This window comes from Trichechus manatus, unplaced genomic scaffold (genome assembly GCF_000243295.1).
Source record: "Trichechus manatus latirostris isolate Lorelei unplaced genomic scaffold, TriManLat1.0 scaffold00039, whole genome shotgun sequence".
Classification (NCBI taxonomy): Eukaryota; Metazoa; Chordata; class Mammalia; order Sirenia; family Trichechidae; genus Trichechus; species Trichechus manatus.
The window spans coordinates 9,722,255-9,737,608 of NW_004443975.1; the positions used below are offsets into that span (position 1 = coordinate 9,722,255).

The 15,354-nt window shown below is 36.4% G+C and overlaps 1 protein-coding gene across 4 annotated transcripts in view; it reads left to right on the forward strand.

The window, feature by feature from the left end:
• Nucleotides 1–15,354, forward strand: part of LIN9 (lin-9 DREAM MuvB core complex component) — a 72,623-nt gene that overhangs the window by 45,373 nt on the left and 11,896 nt on the right. For all 4 annotated transcript variants that reach the window (XM_023730928.1, XM_004375882.2, XM_023730927.1 and 1 more), the window contains 4 exons: nucleotides 6,639–6,772; nucleotides 8,868–8,987; nucleotides 9,264–9,365; nucleotides 13,454–13,534. In XM_023730928.1, coding sequence (XP_023586696.1) covers nucleotides 6,639–6,772; nucleotides 8,868–8,987; nucleotides 9,264–9,365; nucleotides 13,454–13,534 — 437 coding nt within the window. The remainder of the gene's footprint in view (nucleotides 1–6,638; nucleotides 6,773–8,867; nucleotides 8,988–9,263; nucleotides 9,366–13,453; nucleotides 13,535–15,354) is intronic.

The following is a 15,354-nucleotide window of genomic DNA, read 5'->3' on the forward strand; positions in this document are numbered from 1 at the left end:
CTCACCAAAGTAGAATGTAGAACATTTTCTTTATAAACTATGTTATGCCAGTTGAGCTAGATGTTCCTCAAGACCATAGTCCCCATAGCCCTCAGCCCGGCAATTCGGTCCCTCAGGGAGTTTGGATGTGTCTGTGGAGCTTCCATGACCTTCCCTGGTGCAAGTTGTGCTTGCTTCCCAAGTATTGTGTACTGTCTTACCCTTCATCAAAGTTACCACATTTAATCTATTGTCTATTTAGTGTTTTTCCATTCCCACTCCTCCCCTCTCTTGTAACCATCAAAGATTGTTTCTTTTTGTGTATAAACCTTTTCATGAGTTTTTACAGTAGTGGACCCATACGATATTTGTCCTTTTGTGATTGACTTATTTCACTCAGCATAATGCCCTCCAGATTCATCCATGTTATGAGATGCTTCGCAGATTCGTCATTGTTCTTTATTGTTGTGTAATACTCCATTGTGTGTATGTACCATAGTTTGTTTATCCATTTATCTGTTGATAGGCATCTAGATTGTTTCCATCTTTTTGCTGTTGTGAACAATGCTGCAGTGAACATGGGTGCGCATATGTCTATTTGTGTGACAACTCTTATTTCTCTAGGATATAGTCCTAGGAGTGGGATTGCTGGATCATATGGTATTTCTATTTCTAGCTTTCTAAGGAAGCACCATATCATTTTCCAAAATGGTTGTATCATTTTGCATTCGCACCAGCAGTGCATAAGAGTTCTGATCTCCCCACAGCCTCTCCAACATTTGTTATTTCCAGTTTTCTTGATTCGTGCCAGTAATGCCGGGGTGAGATGGTATTTCATTGTGGTTTTGATTTGCATTTCTCTAATGGCTAGTAATTGTGAGCATTTCGTCATGTGTCTGTTGGCTGCTTGAATGTCTTCTTTGGTGAAGTGTCTGTTCATTTCTTTTGCCCATTTTTTAATTAGATTATTTGTCTTTTTGTTGTAGAGGTGTTGGATTTTCTTATAGATTTTAGAAATTAGAACTTCGATTTGTGATAGCCAAAAATTTTTTCCAAGTCAAACAGACATACTTTTGAAAGTAATAGGAGACACTATTAATAAATGAACCAGTATAATAGGTGTAAATGGACACTGTCCAGGGCTAACTAGGATGTATGCTCATCCTATGTAAAGATTGGTTTTCTTAAATAAATGATCTCAGAGCCTGAGGATAATGCTGTTAACTAGAATAACAGGTTTTTTTTTTTCCTTACTGTCTTTCTTTTTTTTATTTTGCACTAGGTGAAAGTTTACAGAGCAAATTAGATTCCCATTTGATAGTTTGTATATGGAGTCTTTCGTGGCCTTGGTTTCATTCCCCACAATGTGTCAGAACTCTCCCCATTTCTGCCCTGGTTCCCTGTTTTTTGTCCAGATTTTCTACCCCTTCCTGCCTTCTCACCTTTGCTTTTGGGCAAATATTGCCCTTTTGATCTTGTATAATTAATTGTTCTGAGGAGCACTTTCCTCTTGGGTGTTATTGTTTATTTTATGGGATTATTTACGGTTTGGCTGGGAGGTGGTCTCCGGGAGTGGCTTCAGTTCCAGGTCAGAAGGGTGTCTTGGTCCATAGTCTCGGGGTTTCCTCCAGTTTCTGTCAGACAGGTAAGTCTGGTCTTTTTTGTGAATTTGATTTTTTGTTCTACATTTTTCTCCCTCTCTGTCTGGGACCCTCTGCTGTGATCGCAGTCAGAGTGGTTGGTAGTAGTAGCCAGGTACCATCTAGTTCTTCTGATCTCGGGGTCATGTAGGCTGTGGTTCAGGTGGTCCATTAGTCCTTTGGACTAATTGCTGCCTTGAGTCTTTGGTTTTCTTCATTCTCCTTTGCTCTGGATGGAAAGAGTCCAATAGTTGTATCTTAGCTGGCCGCTCACAAGCTTTTGAGACCCCAGACACTGCTCACCAAAGTAGGATACAGAACGTTGTCTTTGTGAACTATGTTGTGCCAGTTGGCATAGATATCCCCCAAGTCTGTGGTCCCTGGCCCTCGAACTTAGGTGTTTTATCCCACAAGGTATTTGGTTACGTCTAAGAGGTTTCCCTGACTGTGCGCTTGTGTGCTCTATTGTCTATATATGAGGAGCACCTACAGTCATGTATGTAGAAATATCCACCACCAAACCTGTATCTGCCAGTGGGTATGCTCCCTTACACCCTCCCACACCTCTTGGCATGTCTATCTACCTGTGTGTCCATTTGTAAATTATTGTTTGTTAATACCATTGTTGCAAGATTGTGCTATATAATGTAATTGCCCTTTATTCTTGCGTTCCTCTCAGTATCCTCTCTTGCCTTGGTTATGTACTCACTTCTCCCATATTGTGGTGTCTTTCCCTTCACCATCATTAACACGTCTTCTATTTGGTAATTTTCCCTCCTTCCTCTTCCCATCCCTGGTTACTAACCATCAAATAATTTTTTTTTCTTTTTTTTCTGTGCGTAAGCCGTTTGTTGTTACTTTATAATAGTGGTTTCATTCAATATTTGTCCTTTTGTAATTGACTTATTTCACTTAGCATTATTTTTCTTACTTGCTTGAACTTGACATCCTGATCTGTTGTTAGCTGCCATCGAGTCAGCTCCCAATTCATGGTGGCCCCATGCATAATGAAGTTAAATGTTGCGGGTCCTGTGCCAATTCCATGATCAGTTACAGATTGGACTCTTGTGGTCCATAAGGTTTTCACTGGCTGATATTCAAAAGTAGATCGCCAGCCTTTCTTCCTAGTTCGTCGTAGTCTGGAAGCTCTGCTGAAACCTATTCATCAGCATCATAGCAATACATAAGCCTCCATTGACACATGGGTGGTGGCTGCACAAGGGATACATTGTCTGGAAATCGAACCTGAGTCTCTCACACGGAGGGCAGGAATCCTACCACTGACCCACCACTTTTTCATCTCAGTGCTTATTTACACTAACTTAGGTCGCTGCTTTTGTTTTTGTTTTGTTAACTTTGCATTGTCAGCACAAGTAATCCAATACAGAAGTGGCTGCCAAGGAGAAGGCTGCATTAGAGACAGATGGCTCAGGACAGACACTGAAACTTTGCTTTCCATGTCTTGTGTATTTTTTGATCTTCTGTTCCTCCTTTGCTGCTTTCTTTTGTATTAAATATTTTTTACTGTAAATTTTAATTTCTCTGTTGATATTTTTACTTATATGGTTTAGGTTTTTTCTTTTTAAGTGGTTGCTCCAGGAATTACAATATGTATTTTTATCATATCACAGCCTATCTGAAGTTAATGCTGACTTAATTCTAGTAAGATATAGCAGCTGTGCTCCAGTATAGCTCCATTTCTTCACTGTTCCTTTTTGTAATTTTTAAACCTGTGATAAACCAAATAATACAATTATTGCTGTAAATAATCTTATGCTTTTTTTAAAAATGAAGAAAACAGAAAAAAAGTTTGTGTGTGTGGGTGTGTACGCAGCTCTTCATATTCACCCACTTACTTACCATTTCTGGTGCTCTTCTTTCCTGGCTGTGGTGTCATTTCCTGTTACCCTGAAGCTTTTTTTTTTTTAAAAGCTTGTTAGCCAGCAAAAAAAATTCTCTCAGCTTTTGTTCATCTGGGAATGTGTTTCTCCTTTAGTTTGGAAGGATAGTTTTACAGGGTAAGAATTCTTGGTTGGTAGTTTTTTTTCTTGTCAGCACATTGAATATGTCACTCTGCTGCCTTCTGACCCTGGTTGTTTCTGATGAGAAGTTACCTGTTAATCGTATTGTTGTGTTCTTGTATGTGATGAATCATTTTTCTCTTACTGCTTTCAATATTCTTTGTCCTTGGATTTCAGAAGTTTAACTATGATATATTTAGGTGTAATAATACTCTGTATGTTTATCCTACTTGGGGTTCATTAAGCTTTTTGGCTTTGTAGATTAATTTTTTCATCAAATTTGGGAGATTTTTGGCCATTATTTCTTAAAATATTTTTTCTGCTCTTTTCCGTTTCCTTCCTCTGATACTCTCAGTTACAAGTATGTTGGTATACCTGACATCTTACAGTTTTCTGAGGCACTGTTCATTTTTCTTCAATCTTTTTTCTCTCTGTTCTTTGGACTGAATGATTTCTTTTGATCTGTGTTCACTAGATCAGAATACAGAGTTGCTAAAATGTATTATCTAAAGTTTTCACTGAGTCTTTATTTTGCTATCTCATATCTGCTGTTGAGCTCCTGTGGTGAATTTTTCATTTCAGTTATTATATTCTTTAACTCTAGAGTTTCCATTTGCTTCTTTTGTATAGTTTTTATTTCTCTATTGAGATTCCTTACTGAGTCTTTATCATCACGTTTTCCTACTTCTTTGGACATGTTTATAATACCCACTTTTGAAGTCTTTGCTAAATCTAATGTCTCTATTTCTATTTACTACACTTCCTTCCTGAGTAAGGGTCACATTTTCCTTTATATGGCTAATAATTTTGGTTAACATGCAGATATTTTATATAATGTTGCAACTCTGTTCTGATTTTTTTTTTTTTTTTATGGTTATTGGGTTTGTTTTAGTAACTTGCTTGTGAAGCCACTAATGTGTCTGCTGAGTTTTTTTAACTCTTATTTTTATTTTTAAGCTTGGCTCCATAGGGGTCACCCCTGTATCTGCATAACTTAGTGGTCAGCAAATGATTTGAGAAGAGGTTGTGCTCAAACATCTCAAACCTGAAAGGCCTCCAGTTGTTCTGTGTGTGGGTTGGTAAACACATTCAAAATTGTTGTAAGTTCTCAAGTCATCCTTAGCTTTTACTTTTTGCCAGACTTCTCTCAGATAATTTTCCAGGTAGCCAGGGATGTATAGAGAGCTTGTCTCAGCCCTCTTATGGCTCCCTCATTCCAAGATCTCCCTGTTAAGTTTCTCACTAGTCTACTGCTCACCCCAGCCTATACCACAACCTTGGGCTTACAAAGCTCTGGGTTTTTCCTTTTCATTTCTGATCAAGTTCACCACTTCTAACTGGCAAAGCCACAGGTTTTTGCCCATTGGCCTACATTGAGTCTGCCCTCTCTGGCAGCAACACTGCTGGTTTTCATGACTAGTCCTACACTAAAACTATCATTAAAACTACTATTAAAGCTATCATTCTCACCAACCAAGTTGGTGGTGGTAGAGTGGAGGTAGAATAGCCTCATGCAAAAGGGCCACTGACGACTCCTGTCCTTACCTGAAGCTCTAGCAGGTTTTCAACAGTGAACATTTTTGAATTTCTTGTCTGCACATGAAATGGTTGATTTTGGCAATTTTGTCCAAGTTTATACTTGTCTTTTGCAGAGAGGAATCAGCAACGTCTTCACACTGACATAACTGGAAGTCCCTTTATATCTTTATGTTTGTTTATTCAACTTTATTTATCATTCATATCTTCTATATCCTATTTATTTTTCCCTTAATTGATTTGTTAGAAACTAAAAGTGATATTTAAGTCTCCTGTTACAGTTGTGTTTTTATCAATTGATCCTTTTACTTGAATTTTTTTGTATTGAATATTTCAGTGTTCTATTAAAATATTGTTTATTGTACTTTTTTGTCAAAATATGTCCCTTTGCCTAATTTAATGCCTTAAATTCTGCTGTTCTTATATTTTTCACTCAAAATTCTACTGTTATAGTTTTCACTCATGCTGAATGTTTGGATTTTCCTGATGTTATTTCAGACTGGACTTAACTAATAGTGACACAATGGGCATCTGGGTAAGTGGTCTCCAAGACCACCCCCAAGTCGGGTGATTCACAGGATTCAGCATATAGTTATACTTATCATGGCTAAGATTTATAACAATAAAAGGATTTTTAAAAAAATAGCAAAAGGAAAGGTACATGGGGTGAAATCTGGAGGAAACCAGGCACAAGCTTACAAGTGTCCTCTCCCAGTGAGATCACTCCGGCCATGCTAAATTCCTTCAGCAACAAGTTGTAACAACACATGTGAAATGTTTTCTACCAAAGAAGCTCAGTAGAGCCCCAGTGCCCAGGGTTTTTAGTGGGGGCTGGTCACATAGGCACCCTCTACCTAGCACATACCAAAGTTCCTGACTCCCAGAAGGAAAGTAGGTGTTTAGAATAAACCACATTTACAAACAGTAAACCACCCTTATCAGTTAGAGAATGGTGGGAATACTCCTGAAATCCGAGTTCTCAGATGCCAGCCAGTGGCCAGTCTTGCAGGCAGACCTTTCTGAGGATAGCAGTTTCAGGCCTGCTGTGTTAACTCTTTTCTGCACAGCATCCTTGTCGTGGTTGTCATCTTTTTTTAAATTGAACTACTAGTGTTTAACTCATGAGTATAATGAAAAAAGTTCTTTTACTTGCTTTTTTACAATTTTGGCTTCAAAGCAATTATTTTAAAATATTTTTCCCTTTAAAAACAAACTTGTTAGTTTAATAGTTACATGAACTTATTTATATAGCAAGTTACTGCTCATCATTTGTAACATTGTTCGTTTAAAAAAAAATTGTTTTTTCTCTAAACCTAAAATAGAGTGTGTGCTTGTTTTGAAACTATACTAGACAATAATACTGTACTTTTTTTCTTCTGTTTAAATTACATACTTGGAGCATTTTGTATTTAATGATTCGTGTATCTCCCAAACATCATAGTACCTTTGTTTCTTTTCTCAGCACGATTACGTGGTGTTCATGATGGTCTGTTCACTGGACAAATAGATGCTGTGGATACTCTTAATGCTACTTATAGAGTAACTTTTGATAGGACAGGGCTTGGAACCCATACCATCCCTGACTATGAAGTTCTTGTAAGTAGTATTTCATAATACATTTGTATTTTATGCCTATTAAATATGTTATGTGGAGTTTTCTGGACATTGTGTTTTATGACAGAACCAAGACTTCAGGTCACAGGGGAAGAGATCCTTAGGGGTTCCCAGCCCTGCCTACTAGACCCCTCAAGCAGAAGTAAAAGCTCCCCTCATTCTCAAGCTGTATTTAAAGTCTTCCACATTTTCCAGGAACTTGAAAAGGATATAGTTTGGATTCCTCTATTGTACCATACCCACATAGCCCTTCAGTATGACAGAACTATCACTCCTGACTAAATAATCTGTGGTTGAAGCTGCAGAACCCTTTTATTCAGGTTGTTTGGTTAAAGTGTAGCCCTCTTGGAAATGCTTTTGAAAGTATAAAATAATATCTTGCACTTTCAAATGTATTCTGATTTTTTCCTGAGAGACTTGTAGGGTGGGTATTAATTACCCCCACTTTGTGCATTATGAAACTTAGGCATAAGTATGTGAAATACTTTCTTTAAGGCTCTAGAATGGGTTTCCTATCAGGCTGAGACTGTAGATAATCCAGATCTTTTGGATTTCTGGTATAGTCTATTAAACTGTGAACCACTCTTGATCATGCTTGATTAAGCAGTGTTGTGGAAATTACAGATAGTTTTAATAGTTAAAATAATTTTAAGAACTAAAGAATAGAAATAAATATTAATAACATTTTTTAAAAGTGAATAATGACAGAATAGACTGCCTCAAAGCATTATGGAAGTTAAATTGTTCATTTTTTAGCTTTCCTCTTTTCCTTTCTTTGTTATAAACTTCATTTTTAAAGATTATGAACTTCTAATTAACATCAAAATTTCTCTGTCTCAGTGCAAAAATAGAAGACTCTTCCTTTTTTGATATGTGCTTTTTAAAAACTATGACTCCTGTTTATTTTGAGGGTTTCATTATCAAATATCCTTTATAAAGAGAAGAAATAGAGGAGAAAGAAGATTTAGTTTAAATATAGAGAAAGTACACCAACCTTAAACTTTTACATTAAAGGATAAAATATTAATGTAATTTTCTTTTCGAGAACCCCCAAATATTTCTTCTAACCAGATAAGAGTGTACAGTCACGCACCACATAATGTCCGTTTAGTCAGTGTCTGACCGCATATACCATGGTCTCATAAAGTTATAATAGAGTTCAGAAATCCTGGTGGGAGAATAGGATGTAGCAGACGTAACCGGACATAGCGAACGCAACACCTTCCTGCACACAACGTGTGTATCTCATGTTTCTTGTATACAAACTAATTGTGCTGCCAGGTGTATAATGGTACAGTACATATATAATCTATAACACATATGTCTTCATAGTCATAATAAACACCTGTTACTGGCTTATGTATATACTGTACTGTACTTTTTATCATTATTTTAATGTGTACTTCCCCTACTTACAAATAAAAAGTTTACTGTATAACAGCATGTGCTTCAACTTGTAGGCAGCAGCATCCAATCTCATGTATTGCGTCTGTCAAGTGTTGTAGCATTATCTCTCTGTTTAATTTTCCTTCGAAAATATTACCGCAAAGTGTATCATGGCTCTCAAAACCAGTGCTAGTGATAGCAGCAGCAAGAGGCAAAGGAGGAGTGATGATTTGGAAGTGAAACAGAAGGTATCCCATATAGCTTTGCTAAGTAAATAATGTGGTGTTTGCACAACGTCCAAATCACATAGCATCCTATTTCACAGAATGTATTGTGGACGGTAAGCGACTCATGACCGTACTTTAAATTAAGAAATATTCAGATACTCTTTTACACACAGATGACCAAGGTGGCCATAGAACACTTTAATATTAATCTTTGATTCTCTGAACTGTTTGATTCTTGGTATTTTTTGATCTTAGTTCTTCTGTTTTATGGGTTCAACCTTCTGGCAGCAAAGTAGTGTTTTCATATTTACGTTCTAGCCTTGATCTTTCTAGAGCAATATATTCCATAATAAATTCATATCACATGAACTAATACATATATCAAGCTGAAATACAATGTTTATAGAGCTTAAATGATTGGGAAAGTTCTTTTTAAGTCTGTGGATTATTCTCTCTTCCCAAAGAGTAATGAGCCTCATGAAACGATGCCAATTGCTGCCTTTGGACAAAAACAGCGGCCTTCTAGATTTTTCATGACTCCGCCACGGTTACATTATACTCCTCCTCTCCAGTCACCTATTACGGTAAATAATAGTTTAGAAATATCAGTGTTTTAAATGATTATTATTAATAAGAATTATGTTCTTGTGAAACACACATTCATTACATCAACTTTAGAAGGTACCCAAATTATTTTGAGTTGTCAGATATTAAATAATAGTTGCCTCCACTCTGGAAATATTTTTCTTTTGCTAGTATTTTTAATATTATGTTAGCTATTATAGAATTTTCTCTTTATCTAAAAATAAGATATTTCTTTTAAATGGTCAATATTTAAATATTCCCTTTTATTCTCTTAGGATAATGATCCTTTATTAGGACAGTCGCCTTGGAGAAATAAAATTTCTGGCTCCGACACTGAAACGTTAGGTGGTTTTCCAGTAGAATTCCTTATCCAAGTGGTAAGAATTGCTCCAAATATCTTGGCTGTCTTTTAAAAATATCAGTTGATGTCTTGTATTATTAAAGTTGAAATTTTTCTACAAACAAAATATTTTTACATACTATTCTTTTATCATTTGTTGGTTTTAAAAACTGTTATTTCTAACATAGCTTGAAAATAAAAGGTACCACAGCCAGAAAAGGCTTGGAGGCTTTTCTTCAGCTTTGGTTCTTATTATTTCACTATTTTTAAGGACTCGTACGTTCTAGCATGTGCTCTGTGAAACTCTGAATGGCTAGTTGTTCATAACTTGTATGATGAAGGCTTTTATTTAGTGTTATTTATTTTTTAGTAACCTCAACTAATTGTTTTTATGTCTTCATTAGCTGTATAGTTAAAAGGAATTCTTTCTTTTACTGAGACCAGAAACAGATAGATATTCACTTGCTAAGTATTTAGTGATTAGACCTAAAAACTCTAAGTTGAAATAAGTTTAGAAATATGTAGAGCGTTTTTTCTGAGAAACAGGTACAGGCCTACTGAGCATGATATTATTTTTTTAAACAATGTAATGAGTTGTTAATTTTGAAAATTAAATAAGTTATTTAGTTTTAATAGTAGTCTAATAATGTTTGACTTGTTTCTTCTTCTCCTTTTCTAAAAGAAAAACTACTTTTGCTTAGGATAGATAAAACCAAAAAACCAACGCCTCTGCCATCCAGTCGATTCCAACTCATGGCGACGAAATGCTTAGAACATAATTCATATTCACAAGTTTACCTTTTACAATTGGTGCATTTTGAGGAAGGTCTTGTCATTTGTGTGTGTGTGTGTGTTTATGATTCTGTATTTCTCAATCATACATTATTAATCTTGCAACATAAAATTTCTTATACCTCTTGGCTTTCAAAGAGATATTTTTATGTGAAAGGTTGGTAGTAGGAAAAGAGCCAAAGTTTGTCCTTCTCACAAATAGGATACTTTTTTTTTTAAAAAACTCTTACTGGAAGTAAAAACAAAACATGTCATATATGGGACAGGTAGGGGTGTGTGTGTGTGTGTGCGTGTGCGTGTGCGTGCGTGTGTGTGTGTGTGTGTGTGTGTGTGTGTGTGTGTGTGTGTGTGTGTAAGAATTTACCACTAGAGGGAGCTGGAAGCTAAGTTCTGCACTATTTCTAATAGCTCCCTACTGCACTCTCAATATGAGTTCTGTTCTGTCCTGTAGGGTCACTGTGAGTCGGAATCGACTCAGTGGCAAGTGGTTTGGTTTTTTGGGTTAAGGTTTTACAAAATGCTGTGTTTTACTCTTCTTAATATTAAGCTGTGAAGTAGACGAACATGTTTTTATCATTTTTTTCACTTTATGTTCTTACGTTTCTTGTGTTCTGTTTCTTAATGACAAAATAAGTACCATTAAATTTTTTTTAGAAAGTTTTATAATTCATAGTTTACAATGAATTTTCTTTTTGAGGAAATTTTTTATTTCCTGGGGGTAGGGAGTTTGAGAGCCCTGGTGGCGCAATGGTTAAGAGCTTGGCTGCTAACCAAAAGGTCAGTGGTTCGAAACCACCCAGCATCTCCTCAGGAGAAAGACCTGACAATCTGCTCCCATAAAGATCACAGCCTAGGAAACCATATGGAGCAGTTCTGCTCTGTCACATGGGAGCACTGTGAGTTGAAGGTGACTCGACGGGGACTTAACAACAACAACAGGGATTTTGAGGAATCTGAACAGACTGATTCACTTCTTAGAGATGGTCCACTTTTAAAAAGAATGAAAAGGAAAAAACAGCATCATTTTTTAAATCAAAAACAAGCAAGCAATCCAAGAAAAACAAGCAAAACGAGAGAAGGAGACTGTTGCCTTCATTCCAACCTCCTTTTACTGCTTCCCATTCTAAAGAAACACAAATTTCCATAAAACCCACAACCTAGAGAAGAAAGTAGGCCACTCTAGGCCTACAGAGCACTATATAAAGGTCTGAGTGAACAAGTTTGTAACCTGTCTCATCAGGCCCTGTGCCAGCATCAACTGAAACCAGTTTTTTATTATGGAAAATTTAAAGCATATACAAAGTAGACAGAATTATATAATGCACGTCTATGTACTGACCACCCAGCTACAACAGTTACCAACTCATGGCCAGTCCTGTTTCATTTACACTCCTACTCTTTCCCTCCCTCCTCAATTATTTGGAAGCAAATACCAGATATCATATATTTGTAAATGTTTTTGTATGTAGCTGTAAGACATAAGGACTTTTTTTTTTTTAAAGAACTGTAGTAATTGCAATACCATTATTATACCTCAAAAAATTATTATACCTCAAAAAATTAGCAAATTTCTTAATATCATTAAATATCCAGACACTTCAAATTTTCCAGTTGTCTCTTAAATGCTGAATGTTCTTTTGCCCTGTACAACTTATTTGTTGAAGAAACTGGATTATTTGTCTGTAGAGTTTCCCATAGTCTGGATTTTACTGATTGAATCCTTGTGGTATCTTTCAGCATTTTCTTCTGCCTTTTGGTAATTGAATCTAGACTTTTGATTAGATTTGGATTTTTTGTTTGATTGGTGTGTTTTTAGGTGACTGCTGTTATTGGTGGTTTTGTATTCTTCTGATAGAGGCCGATAAAATACTTCGTTCTCTTTTTTAATAATGTTAGCAGCTGCTGATGATCAATGCCTAGATCTCTTTATTCATTAGGATTACAAAATGGTGCTGTTCTAGTTCTATCATTCCTTCTTTGTTTATTACCTGAAATAGTTCTATCAAGAAAAACTTCCTCTCGTCAATTATTTGGTTACCTAATGGTACACTTTGTATACGAAAGACAGGATAAATGCTAGGTTCTTTTTGTTTTCCAGTTTACAGAATAATGAGTTTAGTGCCTAGTATTCTGCAACAATGGTTATGTTTTTTTTTTAAATATCATTATGAACTCGTGTGTTTTTAACACATTTATGCCTCTGTCCTTTGCAATTATTATTCTTATTGATGGATGAATTAACTCATTTTTCACCAGTGGGAGCCTCTTCAGATTGGCTCCTCAGCCCTTTTAACATGTCGTGGTTATAATGGATTTTAAAATAACTTTTTCCTGTCAGCCAATCAGACTTATAAAAATAAAATACCTTGCTGAAGCGTAAGACAGTACACAGTACTAGGGAAGCCAGCACAACTTGTACAGGGAAAGGTTATGGAAGCTCCATAGACACATCCAAACTCCCTGATTGACTGAATTGCTGGGCGGAGGGCTGCATGGTCTCGGGGAACATCTAGCTCAATTGGCATAACACACTTTATAAAGAAAATGTTCTATATTCTACCTTGGTGAGTAGCATCTGGGGTGTTAAAAGCCTGTGAGCAGCCATCTAAGATACTCCACTGGTCTCACCCCTTTGGCAGCAAGGGAGAATGAAGAAAACATGATACAAGGGAAAGATTAGTCCAAAGGACTAATGGACCACAACTACCACGGCCTCCACGAGACTGAGTCCAGTACAGCTAGATGGTGCCCGGCTACCACCACTGACTGCTCTGACCAGGATCACAACAGAGGGTACTGGATAGAGCTGGAGAAAAATGTAGAACAAAATTCTAACTCACAAAAAAAGACCAGACTTACTGGCCTGACAGAGACTGGAGGAACCCTGAGAGTATGGCCCCTGGACACCCTTTTAGCTCAGTAATGAAGTCACTCCTGAGGTTCACCATTCAGCCAAAGATTAGACAGCCCCATAAAACAAAACGAGACTAATGGGGCACAAAGGTCCAGGGACAAGGACTAGAAGGCAGGAGGGGACAGGAAAGCTGGTAATAGGGAACCCAAGTTTGTGAAGGGACAGTGGTGACATGTTGTGGGGTTGTTAACCATTATCATAAAGCAATTATGTGCCCTAATGGTTTGGTGAGAAACTATTTGTTCTGTAAAGCTTCATCTAAAGTACAATAAAAACAAAAAATAAAAAACTTGCTATATTTATATTTAAAAACAAAAATTTACTGTTAAAGTATCTTAGTGAAAAATTGAAAATTTGATGTCTAATTAACATACTTAAATGCCTCTGTTTATTCCAAAACATTTTTTCTTTGCTTGTAGACCAAATTATCGAAAATTCTCATGATTAAAAAGGAACACATCAAGAAATTAAGGGAAATGAATACAGAAGCAGAAAAATTGGTAAGGATTTCTTCCTTATTTGTGTGCTTTTCTAATTTAGAAATAGTGGGGCTTTCTATATAAGGGTTTAAAAATACTTGTCTTGAGATAAAGTGTTGTTTTAAAATTTGTATTCACTATCTCTCATCATACTGAGCACATTGTAAGTAAATTAACAATATGATGCAATTTTTTACCCCAGACCTTACACAATGCCACTGACTATACAGCTGAATAGGATTAATGGGTATATCAGGTTCTTTGGCTGTTGGCATGAATGTAGAATCCCTAGGTCTGGTGCCTCCTAAGCATGTCATAGTGACAGATTATAAAAAGTGATTCAGAATAAGTAAATCGGAAAATATCTAAATTGTCATCTTCAGGTAATGTTGACAGAGTTTAATGTCCTATTAATCTAATGCTTCCAAAAATTTTAAAGTTGATTTTATTTATAGGAGAGCACTGTTAGTGTTTTTATAAACTATTTATAAAGAATATTCACTAAAGTCTTTGTAGTGAAACTCACATCTTGCTTGTGAATTTATATGATGACAGATAGGTTTTATCTTAAGTATTATCTCGGATTGATTGAAAATGGCTCTCTAGAAATATGAAATTAAGGGTGGGCTCAGTGCCTGAGCTCAGCTGGAAGAAGTGTTGTAACTGATTCTGACATGAGTGCGGAAATGGGGAGTAGTAGCACTGGACATCTTTGGTATGGAATTGTGTAAGAGGATTGGTATAGGTGAAGAACTGGACAGTAGATAAGTAGATAACTAACTGAATGAGGAACAATCATCTTTTAGGAGGCACCTGTTAAAACACTAGTAAAAGACGAACTGCTAAGATAATTGGGAGTGGTAGGCGGAGAGCGGAACAATAGAAATGTTCAGTCAATACAAAGGAAGGCAAGAAAAGAAAGAAAAAATAACACGGAACAGATGAGATAAATAGAAAGGAAATGGTAAGATGATAGATATATATCTTAAATATATGGGTAATAATACTAAATGTAAGGAGCCCTGGTGGCATAATGGTTAAAGCGCTTGACTACAAACCGAAAGGTCAGCTGTTCAAACCCACCAGTGGCTCCTAAGGACCTGGCAAGCTGCCCCCATAAAGATTACAGCCTAGGAAACACTATGAGGCAGTTCAACACTGTCCTGTAGGGTTGCTAGGAGTCAGAATCTACTCGACGCGAACAACAACAATATTAAATATTTAAAAAAATACAAACCAATTGTTGTCAGGTCAGTTCTGACTCATGGCAACCCCATGTGTGCAGAGTAGGACTATATTTGCCATACGGTTTTCAAGCTGTGATTTTCAGAAGCAGATCGCCAGGACTTTCTTCCAAGGTGCCTCTGGGTGGGTTCAAACTGCAAACCTTTTAGCCTAGCACTTAACTGTTTGTGCTACCTGGGGACTTCTTATGTTAAATATAAACAGGCCAAATTTTTTATTAAAAGAGAATGATTTTCAGACTAGATAAAGAAAAATAAGATCCAACCCTATAATGTTCATATACATACATTTAATATAAAAGGATCCTGAAAGGATAAAACTAAAAATATATAAAAAGATGTACTGTGCAAAGTTTAACAACAGAAGCTCTTTATAGCTATATTAATATCTGACAAAGTAAAATTCAGGGCAACAAATATTACTGAATATAAACGGGGCACTTGGGCATCTGGGGTCTTAAAAGCTAGCGAGCGGCCATCTAAGATGCATCAGTTGGTCCCAACCTACCTGAAGTAAAGGAGAATGAAGAACACCAAAGACACAAGGAAAGCATTAGCCTAAGAGACAGAAAAGGCCACATAAACCAGAGATTGCAT